This window comes from Pseudochaenichthys georgianus, chromosome 17, assembly GCF_902827115.2.
Source record: "Pseudochaenichthys georgianus chromosome 17, fPseGeo1.2, whole genome shotgun sequence".
Lineage (NCBI taxonomy): Eukaryota > Metazoa > Chordata > Actinopteri > Perciformes > Channichthyidae > Pseudochaenichthys > Pseudochaenichthys georgianus.
In genome coordinates this window covers 16,865,396-16,887,768 of record NC_047519.1, presented here as the reverse complement: position 1 = coordinate 16,887,768, position 22,373 = coordinate 16,865,396, and the positions used below count along the sequence as shown (strand labels likewise).

The 22,373-nt window shown below is 40.4% G+C and overlaps 1 protein-coding gene across 10 annotated transcripts in view; it reads left to right on the top strand.

Annotated features, from left to right (window-relative positions):
- astn1 (astrotactin 1) overlaps positions 1-22,373 on the top strand; it is a 493,901-nt gene that overhangs the window by 226,109 nt on the left and 245,419 nt on the right. For all 10 annotated transcript variants that reach the window (XM_034105004.2, XM_034105002.2, XM_034104998.2 and 7 more), the window contains one exon: positions 13,493-13,620. In XM_034105004.2, coding sequence (XP_033960895.1) covers positions 13,493-13,620 — 128 coding nt within the window. The remainder of the gene's footprint in view (positions 1-13,492; positions 13,621-22,373) is intronic.

The window sequence follows — 22,373 nt, the reverse complement described above, 5'->3', positions numbered from 1 at the left end:
GAAGTCGGACAGCTCAGAGTTGTTATAAAGAATGCACACGTGTTTAATCGTTAATGTCAGATATGTACTAAGTAAATACATTTTTTCCTGCTCAAGATTATATTCTACTTTATTGTTATTGCACATATTACAGGTACTGAGACAACGAAATGCAGTTTAGCTTCCAACCAGGTGCAACAAGCAGTAAAGTGAAAAGTAATGTACACAATAGACAGAATAAAATATAGAATGAATTCAATGATGAATAAACAGTGTGGGGTATGAATACACTAGATATCAGCCTGTGAGCAGTATGAACCGTGTGTATGAATATGCTAAGATATATAAAGTATGAAAACGGTATGCAGTGCAAGTATAGTATAACATATATAGATATTAATTTCATGATGATAAACATTGTGGAACAATGATGAAAAATGGGAATGTATGTGGCGACGTAAAACTGACACAAAACAACAACACACTTTAGCCGGGCCAATGGGAGAGCTTCATCAGCATCACGGGGTAAAAACCACCAATGAGCGCTCAGCTCGAGATACCAGCGAGTCGTTTCCCATCAAGCATTTCGCTTCCGCAGCCCGTGGAGAGAAACTGCGGCGCCTCACCGCGCCTCGCTCTCAAGGCTGCGGGCGTCTTTGTCCCGCGAGATTTCAACGTCTCATGTGGGCGAGCCTCCAGAGCAAGTCGGACAAAATGACTAACCATCATGCAACGCACTAGCAAGACGTTGATCGCAACTGCGCAGGTCTCGCTTGTCTCAAACAAGCCTATCGTCATCCTGGTTAGCGGTTACTCTGGGTTCTGTCTTCAGGACACAGTGTTGGATTTTTTTGTTAATTGGACAGGACTTGATTGGATTCAATATTAGAGTAATTTTCTCGTTTGTGTGTTTGTTTAAATATATTTGGCCTTTGTTTATGTGATTGAATGATTTACTCAAATAAAAAGGTTGATGAATTATCATCTAATGATTTGTATGATGTTTTATGTATGTTAAAGGTCACTTTGAATGATTTTAACTAATGATAATGTAGAAAAACTAACATTTTAAATTTGGGACGGTCCACATTAACGGCTTATATTGTATTTCGGGAAGGTTCCGGGAGGATGGGGGAACAAGTTAGTCGAGAGCCCTGGTTAGTTTCCTAAGTGCTATGCCTCTCATCCTTTAACACTCTCTCAGGTTGATACAGTTCAAAAGCACACCATGGTGAAATGGAAGCAGTTGTAGTGCATACATAATCAGGTGGATGTGTCTCTGCAGGCTTTAAAAGCACATCAGATTGAATCATATTTAAAAGGTCATTGCATTATGATGAAAGGAGAATATATGTCAATTCCTTCCAAAAGAAAGAAGATGAGGGATAGTAATTCCTGCTGTTTTCATGGGTTGTCTTCAAAACACAGTACATTCACCCTGATCTAAGGCGATGACACACACATAAGTCTAAGGCAACACTCTTAGGAGAAAAAACTCAAATAAATACATAACCTTGTTGAGAGGTAAATGTATACTTGCCAGGTCCAAAGAGATGCTGTATCCCTTTCATGATTTTATGTGGATGGCAGAGCACTTTGAATGTGCTTAATTATCACTGTCCGCATGCTGCAATCATTTCCGCTGAACTCAGGAAGTCAAAAGGTCAGCAAAGTCAGCTGCAGTCCACGAATTTAATTTGGACTCTGCATGGATTCCGCTGCCCGGAGGAAACTCTGCCACTTAGGGATCCACTGCTGTGGTGGTAGAGAAGGATGGGCGGGCGAGGCAGTAAAGTTAATTTCATCAATAATCTAAATCTCAAATGCTCTGATCTCATTTAAAAGAGCCTGTGAATTGAGAACGGGGTCTGAGGCGGACTCTAAACAGCACTAACTACTTCCTGTGCAGATGAGGTGGTGGAAGAGGAAGAGATAGTCTGTTGGGAGGCATGGTTAATGCAAAGCCTAATTATAAGAGATGGTAGCAAATTAATTAGAAACTGACCAGGAGCCAGTGTGCTGAAATTAAATGTAATTAGACCAGATGAACGTATGAATGTAAAATGAACCACATTTACGGGAAGGGAGCATCACAATTGAATTCCAAAGATCTGTCAGGGCTCTCGGAGTCAGTGAAGGTGTCAATCTGCAGTTATTTCAAAACTCAAATACAAATGAAACTCTAGTTGGTGCTTGTTACATACATTTAAGGAAGGCATTATATGGCACTACATGTCTGGTACATGGTGCTAAATCCGTCCCCAAGGAGACCCATGTCAAATGTAATGCTGCACATCAAGAACTGTGCTGTCCGTCTGTATCCATGTATGATGCTGTCTTTTAAAGATTAGGGCCTTGTAATATGCTGCAATAGCATTGGAAAGTACTTAAATGGGAAACAGTTTAAGTACTTTCAATTGTACCAAATAATTTCTAGTCATACGGAATACTACTCAATTGTGAAAACAGATTTTTTTATCTTGTGGAACATTTTTCATAAAAATGTCTTGAAAAGAAAATCCTAAACTCCAAGCTTGACATAAGCATTACCAGTCAAGTCTATTGTATTGCATTATGGGTAGGGTTGAGTTTTGGAAGCCTTTCAAGTCCAACATTTGAAATTCAGTCTTCCATGATTGATGCAATGCAAGAGCTAGATCATTTTAGTTGGGGTGACTCGAAATAACTATTGGTTTTGTTGGATGACAAGAACACTCATCATTGACCAATTGTGTTTCAGAAAGGTTTGTGTTCTCCCCTCACAATTTTTGTCAAGGATAAATATTATGTTTGGGTAAGCCCATAGAATAGACAATTTTGAAGTTTCTCACATACAGTAATACATTTGTATTAGCTTCAGCTATTAATCTGATGCCGCAGTGCATTGAGTTTAATAAGAGATTGAATATCACCAGAGGAAATCTGCGTATTTCGCAAAGTGGGAATAGGAATCTAAAATGGCAGCAGCTTTCAAAACACGGCCTTAATTATGGGACATGTAGGATCTCTTTTTTTTTACTATGGCACTAAAAGTGTATTTCTTTAAATACAAATAAAAATCTGTCTTTTGCTGGAACCATCAACTAAATTGCCGGAGAACTCTTTAAATATAAAAAAGGATCATCCTGAGGGAACAATCTTATTTCCCTATTTGAACTGCCGTATAGTAGATATACTGTCTAAGGAAGACATTTTACTTTTGAGAAATCTCAGAGGCTTGAGCAGGCTTTCTTAAATACTGGAGTCAGCTACGGCTTCTCTTTATCACTCCCACTCCCTTTTTTACTTCCTGCAAAAGACAGTAACTCGGAGGATGACCAAGGAGTGTGCAGTTAACCGACACTGTAAATGACCTCCATTCAGACAAGCTTTCAAACTTTCAAACTTGAGTTATTTCTGACAGCCACTTTACAGAAGTGCAAAGTTGTGATATGCAGCTTTCAACAGCCATTGACTTAGGTGCCGTTTACACGAGGACAAAACGGGTTGTATCTGCTACTTTTCTCTCACGTATAGCCCGTTCGTTCACACGAGGCCGACACGTAAACAGACCCCGCAAGCGATAACGGGTCCCAAGGTGGATAGATCTGCAAACGGAACGCTCTGGGGGGGCAAACGGCTCTGTGTGTACGCCCTATACGATAATTTTCTGATAACGATGAAATAGCCCCGCCTCCCTCTCCCCACGTCTCCCCAGAGATCAGCTGCTGGGCTGTCAGAAGAGGGGAGGAAAAGAGAGGCATGTTGACCGGCGGAAACAAATGTTAACGGAAACTCTGCCGCATGGTTCCCTCGTCCCATGGAAGAGGCGGAGAGGTGGGTGTTTTTCATCTGCTAGTGGACTACCGGAGAGATTTACAGCAGGCGCACACGCCGTCCACTGCGGAGAATAAACATAAGGGCAACAATGCTTCGGGGTCTTTTTCACTGCTTTTGGTGTATTTTGTGGCCTTTGCAGCGCCACTTACAGGCCCGGCATATGTACTACAGCGTTTCCAGCGGGTCAAGCGGTCTCGTGTGAACGGACACGTTAATTGAGCTGAATGCGTGTGAACCAAGTGGCAAAATCTGGGGAAGAGCCGGGCCGCCAATACGGAAGTGCCACACACTGCAGTGCATCTTGTGGCCAGTAGGAGCAGTCTGCAGAAGGGAGCAATTTCCATCGACCCCCATGTTAAAATGCCCAACTTTACAGCAGACATAAACATGTTTACATCGTGGTTCAAAAAACCATATGCTCTGTATAGTTAGATTCCCCCACTACGTCCATTTAAATATACAGTCTATGGTGTGAACGGAATACTTTTTTGGAAACTAATTCGGTGCGTAAACACAAACGTACCCGTTTCGTCCTCGTGTAAATGGGGCCCTAGTCACTGGTAACTTTAAGTGAAAGTCCTCCCACATCCTTGCTTTAGATCTACGGTTTGCCCTTGAGTTAAAGCAAGAAAGCAAAAGTGAGAGAAAGAGACGAGACGAGGGGTAGTAAGGACATTTCTATGTGATGTTGGCACTGGCACTTCTTCAAATGCCCCTACCCCACTGCTCTGGAGAGGCGCAAAGCATCTGTTTGCATGAGTCAGTGGGAGGAAAATACACATTTGAATATTGTGTAATCATCTGTGGAGGTTTGTTTTTCTTTTCCCCCTCAAAACGCAAACCTTCATCTTTGCTTCTTGAAAATCCACTGATCTACACACAGCTAAACTAAACTACAACTAAACAAATACACTTTTGTTTCTTTGTTCTCTTTTGCCCAATCCCTCAGACAAAACCCTTGGTAATTGTGAAATTGGTGAAATGTTTAAGCATGTATGTGATGTCAGATAGTAACTAAAACAAAAAAATCGCAGGCTACGTCAAATCAATTCATGTATCTGTTGTGATTTGTGATTCGTCCACATTTAGACCAGTCACAGCGTCACACTCTGTGCCTATTCTGGATTTGTGTATTGTTTATTGTGCATTCGGTAAACTGGAATTACAAAATGGACATCAGAAATTGGTTTAAAAGGTCTAAGGATTTATTAAAACGAAAGAGCGATGAAAGAACTGCAGCCGATGCAGCTGCTGGCCTGGCAACCCTGCACCTGCCGTTGCAGCAGCACGCCTTAATGTCACAAGCTTGACCTCGGCAAAGCCCGGGGCTGAGTTAGCGAGCCCAATCCTTGACTCATCAAGGCGGCTGCCACCAACGCTGTCCTCCGAGGCACAGCTCCTTGTGCCCCTACCATCACCACCTGCGTTGCCACACCCTGTACCACACCCGCCAGCAGCAGCCGCCTCCTCCTCCTCCTCCTCCTCCTCCTCCTCCTCCTCCTCCTCCTCCTCCTCCTCCTCCTCCTCCTCCTCCTCCTCCTCCTCCTCCTCCGTGTCGGTGCCTCCACTACAGACGCTACCTTGCAGCACATCAACAGGGCCAGCAACCGCTCAAAGATCAACAGCCCCAGATGATCTTGGAGTTAATTAACCCAACATGTGAAACTGGATCGTTAACTAGGGGGATTGTTTCCAGGAAAGAAGCGCACTTGTGCCGCTGCATGGTACAACAACAGACCATGGCTTTGAATATTCGTTAAAAGCAGACACAGCCTTTTGTTTCCCCTGTAGACAGTTTAAAGTAAATACGTCTTCATCTGATGCGGCTTTTACTGTCAAAGGTGTTTGCGACTGGAAACACGCATTACAGACTGATAAAGGACTGCTAAGGCATGCCGTTGGCCTTGCTGTTTGATACATATTGTGCCGCACGTGACGGTTTTGTGTGCCCTCCCATGAAAATCATATGCCCTCCCTTTAGATATGTTCTGGCGCCGGGTCTGTGTTTAAGTGCTAATAGTTTATTTGTTTGGGAAATAAATACCTCTATGGTAGGGGATGGATCTCCTGTTGGAAAGAAACAGTAAGTGGTATAATCAGTCCAGTAGACACACAAGCACAAACAACAACATAACCAACATAGACGCTAACTAAAAGGTGTTCGGTCTATACGTCTGCTGGACAGCAAAGCTGTTAAGCCAAGTCTCCTGAGTATGTTAACACACACACACACACACACACACACATACACACACACACACACACACACACACACACACACACACACACACACACACACACACACGCACACACACACACTTAAAGAGTCAGGTTGATTCTCTCCACACATCATGGCTCCCTTAGTTCATCGTTTAAGCTCAGCAGTCCTGAAATGCCTCTCAAGTTTTTGTTTTTTTCAAAAAGGGAAGCACTACCCGTCTTTTCTTTGCATGAGTCTTACCCTCCGGCTTCATACACTCACTCAATTGTTGTTTCTTACTTTAAAAACACAAGGCTTTTTTTTTACCTGACTTTTTACTTGGTCGAATTCCAGTCGTGTATTTGCCATTGGCAGCAGACTGGTGGTGATGTTTTTGGTTACAAAACAACATGACATAGGATGGGGATCTTATCCCTGTGACATGTCCAGGAGCATTGGACAGGTTGTGATGAGGATGCATGTTACATAGCTCAGTGACAGGGTCTCCATCTTACTGTCCCAGTGGGAGCCAGTGGACTCCAGTAATGAGATGTTAAAAGCTAACCTCCTCTCATTACTCCTAACACTGTCTCCTCCTCTCTATTCCTCTCTCTCACGAGCAACTCAGAGCAGCTTTTAATGAATATTTTAGTGCCCTTTGTTCTCATTCTGGTGGCTGCTTGGGATCAATGATTAAGACCAAGCTTCCACCTGACAACCCCAACACCCAAACTACTTTATGCTGGCGGATAATTTTTTCTTTCTTCCTCCTGCTTCTTTTTTTGGCTCACCTCAATTTACTGTACAACACCCCCAAAATCCCCCCTTAGGAGGAATACCTTCATTGAGTCAGTTGATTAAAATGTGAAATGTGTATGAGAGGACGGGGTGCGTTGGTTGGGTCTCTTTGAAAGGTCTGAGTTTATCCAGTCACATAGTCAAGGAGGTCACCATGAGGAAAACAGAAATAGACTTAAAAAGTGGCAAGTCAAGCAAAGGTTCCTTGAACTTTAAGAAAATTAATAATTACATCTGTACAGCGCCAGATGGCTGCTAAATGTTACATGTCATCATCCAACAAAATTAACTATGAAAAATGTCCGACGTGAATGCAGTGGAATTAACTCAGCCCATATTACAAATTATGTGCATCTGAAAGAGAAACAAAAACAACAGAAAACAAATTACATTACAATTGTGGGATTTTGTAAACATCGAGATGAAAACATGCTAATTGAGTTCACTAAATTTCCAACAAACCTTTTTTTTCGTTGTTTTCCAAATCAAATCTAGCAACAGGCAAATTAACGGTGTTTCAAAACAAGATGGTGATGTATAAATATAAGCAACAGAGCAGTAACCATGTATATTTCACCTTTATTTTCAACAATATTCAAAATTGTTCCAATCCAAAGCCCAGATGTATTAACCATGGGTACACAAAAAAACAAACATATATCTGGAAAAACGTTGGTATCACTGTTGTCTATAGAGATAGCTGTGGTGAATGAACATGTGTACGGTATAACACTCTTTGCTAAGGTTATTTGCCAACATCATTGATTGTGTTATTATTTATTAGCCAAAAGAATGAACTATAAATTGGAGACTCATTTATAAACTTGGTGTTATATAATAAGACTGCCATGCATTGTTTTACTATTTACATCCAAGACATTAGGGATGCTCCGATCGCCAATTTTGGGGCCGATCGCCGGAATCAGTATTGGCCGAGTGGGTGGGGGCTATCGGGATCTTCCATTTAAAGCTTTAAAGCTTCCACAAACAACAACCACCATAATTATTACATTCAAATGAAGTACATTATTCAAGTTTACAATAACTTTGGATAATTACACGGGAGAAATTAGCGGAAGCGCTCTATTTTCCTCTCTCCCCCTCTCTCTCTCCTGTCAGTATCGTCTCATGCAGCTCACTGATCCAGTAATGAGTGACCCGACAGTGAAGACTAAATATATGTATAACTAGTTTAGCTTGTGCCAGAGGAGATAAAATAGCTAAGTGTGTTAGGTCTAACTCTTAGTGTTGCTCCGCTCACCAGTCCGTCACAGCGGGCCGAGCTGCAGGATTTCTGCTTCACACACGTTGCATACCGCTATTTTATTGTCATTTTCGGACACCTTAAAATACTGCCAGACAGGTGAAGCCATTTTGGCGAGCTTGTTTTGCCGCGCACAGAGAAAAGTATCATGTATTTTACGTCATGTGATCGGCTCTCCTGGTCGGCCTTTATAGAGAGCACCGATCAATCGGCAGAGAGTGATTATCGGCCGATCGATCGGAGCATCATTTAATTTGTAATGACATTTTGATTTGATCCTGTATGTCTGAGCACTTTGTAAAATCGGTTTCAATATGCGTGGTATAAATATCTTGGGTTATCGTGTTTCAGGTTAAATAATAATGATTGATATTACTAGTGTGATTGTTTACAGATGGATGAATTAGAATTAAGGCATCTATTAATAAGATAAGATAGGATAAGATGGAGTTTATTTATGCCTGTGGGGAAATTCAGGAAAATAGCTGCTAAAACAAGCTGTCACTCACGGTGACACCAGGATTAATCGTAATAGCTACTTCTCAAGCACGTGCGCTCTTTTCCAAAAATAAATTATGAAAAAATATGAAACAGGAGTAGATAGGGTTTCTAAATCTGCCGAAAAAAATTCCAAGGCACGTTTATTTATTTCAACACAAGGCAATTCATAGTGCTTTACAAAAATGAAAGACATTAAGAGCATTAAGAAACATATTATACAATTATATCTAGAAACACTCATTTAAAAGCAATGATATAAAATGACATTTAAAAACACTCATTTAAAAGCAAAGATAATAAAAGTTACAGTGCAGTTTAAGATATGAATATATCAATTAAAAGCAGCGGCAAAAAGAAAAGTCTTCAGCCTGGATTTAAAAGTAGTAAGAGTTGCAGCGGACCTGCAGGTTTCTGGGAGTTTTTTCCAGATATTTGGAGCATAATAACTGAACGCTGCTTTACCATGTTTAGTTCTGACTTTGGGGACAGAAAGCTGATCAGACCCTGAAGACCTGAGAGTTCTGGATGGTTCATAATTTAGCAGTAGCTCAGAAATGTATTTTGGGCCTAAACCATTCAATGCTTTATAAACCAGCAGCAGTATTTTGAAATCAATTATTTGACACACAGGAAGCCAGTAGAAAGAGTTCAGAACATGAGTGATGTGATCCACTTTCTTAGTGTTAGTGAGGGCTCGAGCAGCGGCGTTCTGAATCAGCTGCAGCTTTCTAATGGATTTGTTAGTGAGACCTGTGAAGACACCATTACAGTAGTCGAGTCTACTGAAGATAACAGCATGGACAAGTTTTTCCAAATCCTACTGTGACATTAGTCTTTTAATCCTAGATATATTCTTTAGGTGATGGTAGGCTGATTTAGTAACCGTTTTAATTTGACTGTTGAAACTCAGGTCAGAGTCCATGACTACACCTATATTTATGGCCTTATCTGTTGTTTTGAACATTGCAGACTGAAGCTCAGCGCTAACTTGTATACGTTCTACCTTGGCTCCAAAAACCATTACCTCAGTTGTTCTCCTTGTGAAATGGTTATGTAAATGTGGGTGTCATCCGCATAGCTATGGTAACTTATTTTGTAGTTTTTCATTATCTGAGCCAGTGGTATGAAGATGTTAAAGAGAAGAGGCCCCAAGATGGAGCCTTGAGGAACCCCACATGTCATATTTGTCATGTCAAGTCAGAGACCATATAATTGGGAAAACAGAGTGTCAGGCCCTGTCGTTAGCTTTCCCTCTAGCATTTTACTTTTGAAGTAGCTATTGGTCCTTACCTGCTGTGTGAATACACACAGGTTATCCAGGTCATCATAAAGAGATCTCCGGTTTTGGGTCAGAGGAGCACATCTGTTCTGGATTGGCACACTTGGTGGTTTAGGAGGATTGTTTGTAGTTCTCCCTTTAGCAGCTGTCCACGGCTGTTTCCTAGTATGAATAGGGGTTGAAGAGGTGCTCTTCCTGGGTGATAACAATGCAGGCCAGCCGGTCACATCACACATTTCAGAGCGCTGGACTCTGCCTGTTATTCGTCCTCCCAAATCCCATGGAAATTATTTACTCTTAAGGCCCGGACACACCAAGCTGACACCAAATAACTGACACAGACAGACCCCCGACTGTTGAGTCGCCTCGTGTCTCTGCGTCTTGGCCATGTGTCGCACTGGAACACACCGCAAAGACTTCAGCCGACGGCCAAGAATCACATACGAACTACGCATGCGTGAGTGGCAATAACTCTCCTTACCAGCAGGCTGCAATAGTGTGTATTTGTCATTCAAAAGAGGCAACAACTGGAAGACAGACTGCGTGATAACCGAGAGAAGAAGAACCAATTGCGTGATATAAACAAACAACAAATAGCGTGCGTGTGCGTTCCATTTTCACTCTACAACGAGAAGCTCATGGGGCTTTCCCGAACCTGTGTCGAGAGCTGGAGTTAAATGAAATCTCAGATGTGCCTTCTTAATAGTTTGTTTGAGTCCCTCACTTCCGTTTCACTTCTCATGCACTGATTCGTTAGCTGAACAGACAATCAGAGTGATTTATTTTGCCGACAGCCTCTGGCTGACTTCCCACCGATTCGACAGGAGGACTACCACTTGTAGATTTATTACCCGGTACACAGCCCTCCTGTTCCTTGGAATCCTTGTAGCTGCGAACTAGCTGTGAGTTAGCATGCCTTTGTCCATTATTTTGCAACACTGGTAAAGTGGTGTCATTCCAACCTAGTCCATTCACTTCCACGTTAACTTCCAACCGTTGCATTTTCATTTCCAACACAGCCATCTTCTGTAGAAGTTTGTGGAAGTCATCTGTAGAGAACGGAGGCATTTTGCTGCTAACTAGCTTAAGCTAAATAGCATGCAGTACCATGCTTTAGCTGTTGCTAGGCCACGCTACTATAAGACTGAGGTCGTCGTAAAAATATTGAAATATGGCTGAAACCCTCCATCTATTTATGAAAAATAAGTGTCCCAATGATAAGTTAATGTCCAGGAGCCGCTGCTCGAAGTTTTCAGAACAGAAAAATGCATTATTTTTCGTGAACCTGATTCCCTCCTATTAACTTGTGCATGATGTATATTAATAGGAGAACTGTCACCAGTGTAAAATATGAGGGCATTGTGTACTTTGTTAAGAGCCGCTCCTATGCATAGGACCAATGCTTTTATTCCCGACTTGTAATACAAATACACTTTTCTGAATATCCATTTAGGCAATTTGAGACGCTCTCAATCTTCTTTTTTTATTTAATAGCTAGTGTCATATGTGGTTACTGGTGGAATTTTGTACCATACAAAAAGAGATAATTTAATATTTGAGAGTAAAATAAACAGCATGACATGAGACATTCACTCAGACATTGAGACAACATCATGGGTTTGTTTTATATTGTATATATTTGTTCCTCGTTGGAGTAATTTGGTGCAATACTTTACAGTCCAGCCATGTTGGTAACCTGAGTGGGTTACAATATAATGATGGTATGTTGAATGATAATTGTGTTCACTACACTTACACGGAAGCAAATGTTAAATTATTTCTGAAATTGACCATTGCAAACATTTTTCAACATATCAACTAATGTTTGAGTTGAAAATTAAAGAAACATCTATCACAGTTTACGGACCAACTTTCTGTTATGTCATTGTCTTTAATGCAGAGAATTTCCACTACTATGGGAATTGATGACCAAATATATGCAAATAGGAACAACATTATAATTAACACAATGTATCCATTAATCCCTGGTCAAACGAAAAGAGAATGTGAAAGTGACATATTATTAGAAACCCCAAAAGACCCAACTCTGCCTCTCAACTATAAACAGAGCTTTTTATGTCTCATTGTTTCGGGTTTTACGGTCTGGAACTTTTCCTTTACTAGGAAGTAACTGTTTTCAGTTAAAACCTCTACAAAGCAGAGTGAAGGCTATGTCTTAATGACAGCTTGCAATTTAAGATATCTGGTAAACAGGTAACTAAATGCTAACTACTTAGTAAATGTCAGTTTGTAAAGACTCTTAAATGTCAAATGTGTGTGATTGTCTTGAGGTTGTTATATTTTTTTTCCCTAAGTAGGCCCTGGAAAAAGACAGCTTTAAGTGAGAGTATTACATTAAATAATAACCTGCTGGCTGCCTTTTGCAATTGCTAATATACAATGTTGCGTAGTCTATTTTAAATTGATGAGTCTGGTGTGAAAATAAGCAGAGGTCTATGGATCCTTAGTGGAGGAAAATTAAGATATATTCTCATCAGCTTTGGTCCTGAGACAAGCGAGTGACTTAACTTACTGATTTATTGAAGCCATTCTGTTGCGGAACCTTGTTGTGAACCTAACTGGCATTGAGACAGAAAATGATGGAGTGGACCAAATGAGTGAGTTCAACCAAGAGTCACTGGTAGAGACAAATGAGGACATCATGGCTCCGCCTGAAGATAAGTCACGTTGCAGTAGAAGCCCCATAATGAAGAATGGCTTTTTTATGTGAGACTTTGTCTGCATAAGTGTTACTATGTATTGATTTCCCCTTAATGCTTTGCCAGAAAATATTGCTTTACAATATGCCGCTGATGACACTCAAGGATTCATCTTTTTTTGCAATCAGTCCTTCAGGCTTTCATTCATCCTCTTCATTTATTTTCATCAGTCTCATTTATGTTCGGCTATCACCACATTACTGTCATTGGAGAATAGTGTTTTCAGAGAAAGAATGATATTTTATAGTCTAAAAAAAATGGCCATAGACAAGTTACAGGATGCGATGTTGTTTCCATCTACAAATATAAACATGTGCAATGTTTAGTATAAGTATAATGTTGTTAGAAGGACATGTTTCCATCATTCAAGAGATGTTTTGATTATCTATATACTATCTAGGTTAAAATAAATGTGTTTATTTTAAATGTTCTTACAATTCTTTGATAAGGTCACTATGTGAACAAAACTATAGCAACTTCCTTAGGGTTTTGTGGTCTGGAAATCAGGGGCCAGATGCTTGAAACCCATTGTTGGCCCCTAAATACGTCCCTGTTGACACATGAAAAAGATCTAGCCGTTTTTTCTGTTTTCCTAAACCTCAATCATTTAGAAACGTGGTGCACATGAACAGTATCAGCCTGATTCCCACTCCCAATGGCAACAAAAGGAATACGTGTTTCAATGAGTGTATATGTTAACGTAAGTTGTCCTTACACATTATCCCTTTTGACACCTTATATTTGAAGTATGCTTGACTTGAATCTGGCCTGAGGTCGGTACAAACGGAACCAATCACGTTTTTTAAGTAATTTCTCCTTTAATCCATTTCACTTGCTTTTCTACATCTGTTTTCCTTCTCTCCCATGTGGGATGACAGAGTGCTTCTGTCTCTAAATGGGACCTCCCTATCTCTCCTTTCTTTTCACACCAGGCAGAAGAACTTTGCCCGAGGCATCGAGCAACAGCTCCCAGATGGCATGGTGGTGGCATCGGTGCCAACGGAGGTCCAGTGCCATGAGGAGCTGTCGGACCCTATTCCCGACCCAGAATACCTCACAGGTATGAAATCATATTTCATAGTAAACTTTGCTATCACACAGCTGTGCTATAGCGCTTCATCACAGGCCTGTCGGATATCTTCATTACTCCAAAAAATTCAACTTCTCAGGGATTGAGAGTGGAATGCTGATGAGGTGTGAAATTGTCTTATTATACATTATTACATTTTACTCGTCATGCATAATGTTAAAGCAGGTTTTTAATGTGAGTTGAGTGTACCAACCCCGGTGTGCATATCATAATCGGTTGACTGTGTCTATTTCCAATGATACATGACCCAGGTTCCGATTAGGTCTAGGTCAGGGGTCGGCAACCCGCAGCCCTCTGCTCTGGCTCCCTTGAGTTTAGACAAAAATAAGAAGGAAATAAAATAAAAGTATTTGTAGGACTATTTATATTTTGTTGCATTGTCGAAAATGTTTCGTATCTTGTATTTTGAGGTCATACTGTGACACATAAATAAAAAACAAAACGGTTTTAATTAGGTCAACTAAAATATGCGTCACATCCTGCTACGGTCCCGCGCGAGCGCCTTTTCTTGGAGGCGAATAAACCCCGGCTCGATGAGCGAACTATGGATAAATCAAAGAAAAGTACCAGAGGAACACAGGATTTAATTCTGCGTGGACAGAGTTATATGCTTTCACAGCAAACGATGATGGTTTACCGGTATGTTTGATATGTAGAGAAGTTGTCAACGGTGGTGCAGCCTTTACGTATCGAGGAACAACAAGGGAGAGGAAGACAGCTGACGATCTTCAGTCATAATTCAATGGGGTATGTAATTTATTTCAGAAAACACTTTTTGTTATATTCCATGGAATGCTCTTAACGTCCCGATAGCAATGAATATATTAAATGCTTTGACAATAAATACATACAAAAATGTATCTCTGGAAGCCGTAGCGCTGTAAAAAGCACGACCAATCATCTGAGCCGACCCGGCTAAAGTAACTGGATGGCCTGCCTGCCTGTCAGCCTTCCATCTGTGCACAAACTTATCTCGTGCCCTCATTGGTCATGTGCGCGTTCGTGTGTGTTGGAGGAGGGGCTCTGTAAGAAAGTCTGAAGGAAGAGGCATATTTTCTCCGGTTGTGTATTTTCAAATTTTCCTTCAAATGTGCAGAGGACTCCCCAAGTGCTGTGTTTAATTTATTTTAAAGTAGGCCCGTGTATTATTTTTAATTCTCCTTATAAGAGTTATTTGTTTCTTATTAGAGGTTAACAGTTTTATATCATGTAATAAATAGCCTAATAAATGCAAAAAAACTGTAGTTTTTGTCTGATATAATAATAAAAAACTATGACATATGTTTTGCGGCTCCAGACAACTTTTTTTTTTGGAAAAAGGAGCAAAATGGCTCTTTTGGTCAAAAAGGTTGCAGACCCCTGGTCTAGGTACACATTGTTTTTATTATTTCTTGGTCCTGTGAGGGTATTATTGCAGCATGGCTCTCATATGAGTGTTAACATGTTTGCTGATCCAAGTAAAAAGTAAAATCTCGGATCACATTATGTGTTATGATCATTACAGCAGAAAAACAATGTGTGTTGAAGCAAGGTGTCCTGGTAATTGGTGGAGCCCACTGATGCGGGCAGTGTTGTTGAGTTCCTACTCAGCTTGCAACACTGCCCTGTTTTTTGCAAATTAGGTCTAAAATGTGTACAACTAGTTTTAATGAGTCGTTCATTCATGAGTCATACTTATCAATTTTAACAGTAAAAGGTGGTGAATTAACATATCAGGCAACCTACTGAATGGTAATTCTAAGCATATCTTGGTATCCCTCTTTTAAACTTTTGTTTCACTTTCTATAGTAATCTTTCTTCTGCTAATAGCAGCTAACGCATGATTATACTCACAGTAACAGCAGTAGATAAGGCTGTTCTCCGAAAAAAAAAAAAAAAAAAAAAAAAAAGTGAATTAAAGCCCAACACAGGACCTGTTACTTCAATCAGGAGAGACATGATGTATGGAATACATATTTATTATCGGTCACATTATATCAATGAAACATAATGATGACAGTTCATCACAAATGAATGAAATGTTGTTTTGGCGATTAGGCCCAGGTTTTTTGTAGGATATCAATCGGGAAGGGAAGAACCGTTTCCGATGAACCCCCCTGGGTCTAGACACTGGTGGTGGTGATAAGTGGTTAGGTCCGGTTGGAAGGGAGAAGGTTAAGCTTGGCCCTGAGTTGAAAGCAGGAGGCGAAGGGGTGGAGGAGGGTTGCGCGTTGACACCTGGAAGACAGCTGATAGGAAAGGGGAGAGCATATATAGAGGGTTTAACAGGTGCGATAACTAGGCTTGTAAATGGAGGGCCTTGATAGGTTTAGCTGAGGAGAGGCGCTCCCTGTCATTTAGATGCAGGGAGCAAGTATTGCCATGACGAGCAATACGGAGTGTTAGGTCTTCCTGTCTGAACTTGCTAAGCTTCATTAGTATGTACGGCTCTGGATCCAAAGTTATTCTATACAATCATTTACAATAATCCAACCATCCAACAGCTGAACCATCTTTGCATAAAATGAAATAATTCCTTTCCTAAAATCGGTGTGCTATTTCGTTTTTGGAAGGAAAAAAAGTGTACTTTACTAAGGTGTTTTGGTTTAGGTCATTGGAGAATATGAACACATTCCATCAGCAGTTCAGCATCTATGTTTTCACACAATTCATAGAAATGTTGTAGAATCAATTTGTGTTACAAGTCAGGAACATGTTTTTTAGCAACATGTTTACAACATTTGGCCTCCGTAAGTGTGTAGTTTCACATTTGTGTTATTTTCTGGCCTTTGAGTTTGAGTGTTGGTCTTGTCAGGCAAGTCACTCAGGGAAGAATGTCGACCCTTCATTCTTATGATTTTGATTCTATTCAGATGTTTCTCGCAGCCTTGTATTATTGATCCACATTCCAGAGTATGTGCTTCATTGTAAGGTGTCAGCGTTATACAGTATTTTCAAATATCCAAAGATAAGAGCAGAATGAAGGAACGATGGATTTGTAGAGCATGTATGTTACCCCACATCCGTATTAAAAATAATTGTTGCTCTTATGAATTCTGTCTCCATTTCTCAAAGGTGGAAGCTCATACTCCTTTGCTCACCATTCAACTTAATAATGGATGCAATGAGAGAACAGGTAGAACATTAGCAATATAATTGTATTTCAACTAGGAAGTGTGTGGGGGAGAGGGGGTGATGGGGGGGATTTGTTCCACCAGTGTCGTGATTCATTAGTCAGTGGCATCCGAAGCCATCTCGCTGTTCTCTTCATTACCAGTGCAGCACATGGCAGCGATGTTTGAACAGCATACAGCCGTCTTGCGGGAAACAGCTGCCATTAGGTCAGGCAGGGAGAAAAAAGAAGCAGAAACAATATTGGCTTGCTGTATGAAGCGATTCTAGAAGGCCACGGATTTGTATTCCGTTTATCTGGGTGCCTCATTATCTACTGATTTTGACCTCTCTTTGTTTATCTTAGTTTTTACGACGCTGGGTTTAAATGTGGGCATTTTACAGAGCAGTCAGAGCCAGGAATGTTTGATCGGCTTGTTGGATAGTAAAAATCACTCCATTTTGACGGATGCGCAATACTATGTTTCTCTTATTAATTCCCTGTGCTGGCATTCAAGCTGTAGAAAATGCAGCACTTTTATAAAGTGCAGGCATCTGTAATGGAGAGGAGATCCTCACCTACTCTTCTTGTGTAAGTAATACCCTTTTTCTTCATGTTTAGAGTGTGGTAGAGAGCACTGCAATAGAGAGTGAAGCATTCATTATATTTTAGCGTATTTCATTGAAACGCTTGGTTCATTCCAGGCACCTGTGTATCTGCCTCTGAATCGACTACAGGGAGGAGAGCAGCAGATTGCAAGATGGGTTTATCGCTTGTTGTTGATATAACAGCGGAGATACAAGGCCAGTCAGGGCAGCAATTCAAAAGCACATCGTACAAGGTTACATCTGAGGTGATTGACAATCACATGTCAACAGAGCGGCGGCGGTTCCAACTGCCGTTTATTGGACATTTCAGAGGACATTAAAACAGTCTAATCTAAATGGAACTTCTGCTGGCACGTCCCTGAGCCCCTGTCCCCCTTCTCACAAACCTTTGTATCCCTACATCGCCCCTGGGCTCAGAGTGCCACGGAGCAGGAACAGAAGCCGACGCAGCATCACTTCTCCTCCTGCGCGGCCGTGTTGGGCATTGGCAGCAGCAGCACTGGGCTTTTATTGAAGAATAATATCATGAATTGAGATATCATTTCAAAGCATTCAGCAGGCTACCACAGAAGCACGCTGTGTCCTCTGGAGAACTGTGCTGCAGTGAATGTTTTGTTAGTATTAAATACAGCTTACATTCATTTTTCTAGTGCAGCAGTGCAAGTATTAGGCATTGCACTACTTTATCTCTGATATGCACCCTCACTTTTCTTTTTTGTATCCGCTATCTTCTCAAATAAATAAATAATGAACTTGTAACCTCCAGCTTCCCTTTAGCTTTTAAAAATGTTTGATAAAAAATATCATTAAGCTAAAAACGGAGGCTCAAGGAACTAATACAACCAAAACAAGGTATCCCCCTTATGGTAGCACTTTAAACAGAACAAACTCCTTTTAATTTGGATTTCCCTCGACTTCCACTTTAATAACAAAACATGAACTAACTTTAAATATTGTATTTACAGCATGTTTTACATATTTTAAGTTTTTGATGTTGGTGTAAAAAAGGAAAATACATGTTACCAAAATAAACACTCCTTATTCCAGGTCCCCTCACTAGTTTTCTGGGTCTCATGGTCTTCCTCAGTAAGATACAGTTTTTGACTTTTTATGGAGATAACTCAGTTTTGTTAAATTGTCTTACCACAATCATGCTTGATGATAACTTGACTGTTAAAAAGCACATGAATGGTCCTGAAAATCACAAACATTGGAATTAAATGATTTGTAGGGAAATAATCTTACCTTATGATACCATTACATTAGATTCATATTGGACAAAAATGTTGCAAGACTTTTTCATTATGCCACAATATTTGGTTGAAGGCCTTAGTTGGAACAACATAATAAATTCAGACCCAATATGTCTTCAACTTCTCTTCTCTTCATTTCCGACAATACCTTCATAACACAGTATTATTGCTAAGGTGGTGGATAGCGTGAGCCTCAAGCTGTTTCATATTTAATATTTTTGCAATAAACTGACAGCGTCTCACCGCCTTGTCAGAAATGATGCAAATATCATATAAATGCCTGATGAAAGCTGACAAGCATTCACTCAGTGCAGTGCTTTAGGCATTGCAAATGTGTAATATAGTAGAGTTCATACTTTGGCCGTATACACATTTTTATACACGGGGGTAAACAAAAACAAAAAAACGGCTCATAATATAACGCAGTCAAGTACAATACTCTTACACTAGTGTCCTTCCCTGATTGTTCAAGGTATTTTATTACTCATAATTTATGTTGTAAGTTTGAAACATTGTTATGATTATATTGTTTTTCCTAGTATGTGCAACAGTTACACAGCAGCAGTGTGCCCTCATAACACAACATGCTTTGTTCCGCCTTCAAATGTTATTCATCAGTTATCTGTCACACAAGGATAGTTGTGGCTATTATAATTAATAGTGGGGCCTTATGTAGTTTATAGTCACTAAATCACACTTACAAAAACAACCTTCACAACTTTGTCACCTTATTTTACTCTAAACATTTTAAAATAACACAATGGCATTTTGCAAATGTATGACACATGCATTCCTTAATGGCTTTAAAAAATGGTGATGACATGTGTTTACTCACCGACACAGGCTGACGCCAGGCCTCAAAGGTAACATAAACATTACACATGAGTATTGACTCACATATATTTTCTATTATTCTGTCTACTCTGTGTGAGCAAAGCTGAGCCCATAGAAAACTGAAGACTTGCATTCATCAAGTGGACATAAACACCATTTCATAATATTATATATATATATTTTTCCTTGTATGTGAGGGTCTAAGGACAGAGGGTGTCGTATTGTTATACTGATATTCTGTACAAAATGTGAAGTCCCCTGAGACAAATGTAACATTTGTGATATTGGGCTAGATAAATAAACATTGATTGATTGATTGATTGATTGATTGATTGATTGATTGATTGATTGATTGATATATATAATATAACCCTAACCTCTTCATTTTAGCTTGACTAACTTTATTGAAGGGATTACATTTATTTGACATGCCCACACCGTTTTTAAAAGCCAGCTGGCAGGAGAATCATGACTCTTTGAAGCTGATCAACAATTCTCTCACCCTGCACATGGATATATTACGGTCATTATGTTCTGCAGGGCAGTAAGAATCATACAGTACTTATTGGCCCTTTAAAACAGATGGCCTGCCATGCGCTGATTGGATTTATTCTTATAAACATTTGCTTCCCCTCAGCAGAATGACAGCGAGTTGTGTGTAGGAGGAGGAAAAACTTGTTTCAGCTTAGAAATCTTGGCTGGGAAAGTGGTTGCAGCATCCACATGCAGTCACCTGGGGCATCTTCTTACCTTTCACTGCACCTGTTCTCTTGGCCTCCGCATTTCCACTGAGTGTGCACACACCAGCGTCCACCGCAGTGCTCTCCTGCCCTGGCTCGCCGCCACTCGTCTGCTGGCAGTTAATTGCGAAGCTCAGGTAATTGCCCATGGGGTAGACTGACGTGCAGAGGCAGAGGAACGTCTGTTTAGCCGCGATGAGCGCATGCCACCCCTCCGTCCCCTGCTGATTCAACCAGGTTCGGTTGCTATGGTCAGTATATTTGTCACAATGTCAGCACTCCTTGTTCCAGCCCTCTCCGGCCCCTCGCAGGGGTGAAATCATTCATCTTCCTATTCATCTCCGGGCTTGGAAGCCATTCATCACGAGGCCAGAGACCCCCATCAATTATTCCGGCGGGAGAAACGAGTGAGGAAAGGGAGGCTTTTGAAAGGCAAATACATCTTGATTTAATTGGAAAGCAAGTATGCTCAAGGCTACTAAGCAGATTTCCCCTAAGATGGAGCTTGAGAGATAACAGAGCGAAAACGAGAAGACGGACAAAGGAAAAGATAGTACAGTGTAAGAACGATGGAAGGAAAGACAATGGGTGGAAAACAAAAAGCAAAGAACAAAAAGCTTAAAGGGGACCAATCGTGCAAAAAGGCACTTTTTGATGTATTTTATACATAAATATGTGTCCCCGGTGTCAGGGAACTCACAAAGTGCCAGAAAACAAAACTCTCTCTTTTACTCCGTACCCAAATAAAAAAAAACGAGGGTACAACGGAGCTGATCCAGATTTGCGTCCGATATGACGTAAATCACGTCATATGGGAAATGTAGACCCACGGCACTATCAGAAAGTTGCTATCAGAAACAATGCCCTACGTGTATTGGACGTAAAAGGTCTTTGTTTACATTAGCAAGCATCGCTAACACTCAGAGCTAACCTGTACTGCAGCGAGTATGTGTAAAAAAGCAGGAAATAAAAAAAGGAACTCACCTTGTGGTATAACCCGCAAGAGAAAAAGCATTTGAGCTCCATACTGTTTCAGAAATAATCCTTGATGTGGTTTGGAACATGATGGAGTTTAATCACGGCAGAATGTAACTTTAGCTGCCGGTTAATTCTGAGCAGGCATTAGCTCCCCCTCCTCCTCCTCTTTTTTTTTTTTTTAAGCTAAGGACCCAAAATCAGCATTTATTTATATATATTTATTTATATATCACTATATAAAATGCATGATCTGTTTGGTATTTTGAGAAAAACACGTCATCATGTTTTTGTGTTGTTGTTTTTTTCTTTTTCTTTCCGTTAACTGTCAAGTGGGAAATAAGTATTTTTTTGTGTTTCTCTTATTATCCTAAGATACTACTATGTTTGGCTGTGAATACGTTTGGCTGTGAAAAATAAATATGAAGGACAGACCATCTATTTATATTTATTTATTTATTTTTAGAAAGGGGCAGGTAATATAATATTTGTTTCATGTTTTGTTAACAATTATTATACATTAATTGTTGCATACCATGAACGGAACAAATAAAAATGAAATGAAATACATGTTTTTATATATTTGTTTATATCTGAGACCCATAATATATGTCTAAAAATAGCATAATAAGATACCTTTAAAGCAGGAGCCAACAAGTGAGTGAATGACACTCTCTTCACTCTTCAGGCAAAGGGAATCCATTGGTGAAGGTTGAAAGGGCAGCAGGGGGGCTTGACCGTTTCTCATCCTCCGCTAGCAGCCATATAATGACTGCTTCAGTGCGCACATTGCGTCTGTGTCTTTGAAATGGGTGTCATCGCGACCACGTGGCTGTGTTCAGACGAATGTAACACAACAGAGAACCCCACAGGTGAAATAGTCAGACCTGCCAGTCATCACGGCTCCGCAGCCGATCCCCTGTCGTTCGGCATCAAAGCCACATATTTATGTTTGAAGTTTGGGGAAATGGCTGACAGAAGAGTTTAGTTGCTCGGAAGAGAAGTTTCAAAACAGACCTATGGATTTGAAGAGTGTTGCTCTGGATATTTTTGGGAAGTTTGTACATTTTGGGAGGCCATTTTTTACATGTTACTCAAGTCGTTATACTGAATCTAAGGTTGGATTACCTAATAGGGAAACTGCCACGGGGGAAGGTTGTCTTTTTTGACAGTGACTGACTATATTATAATGTGTTCATTACCAAATTCGATATGTAATATA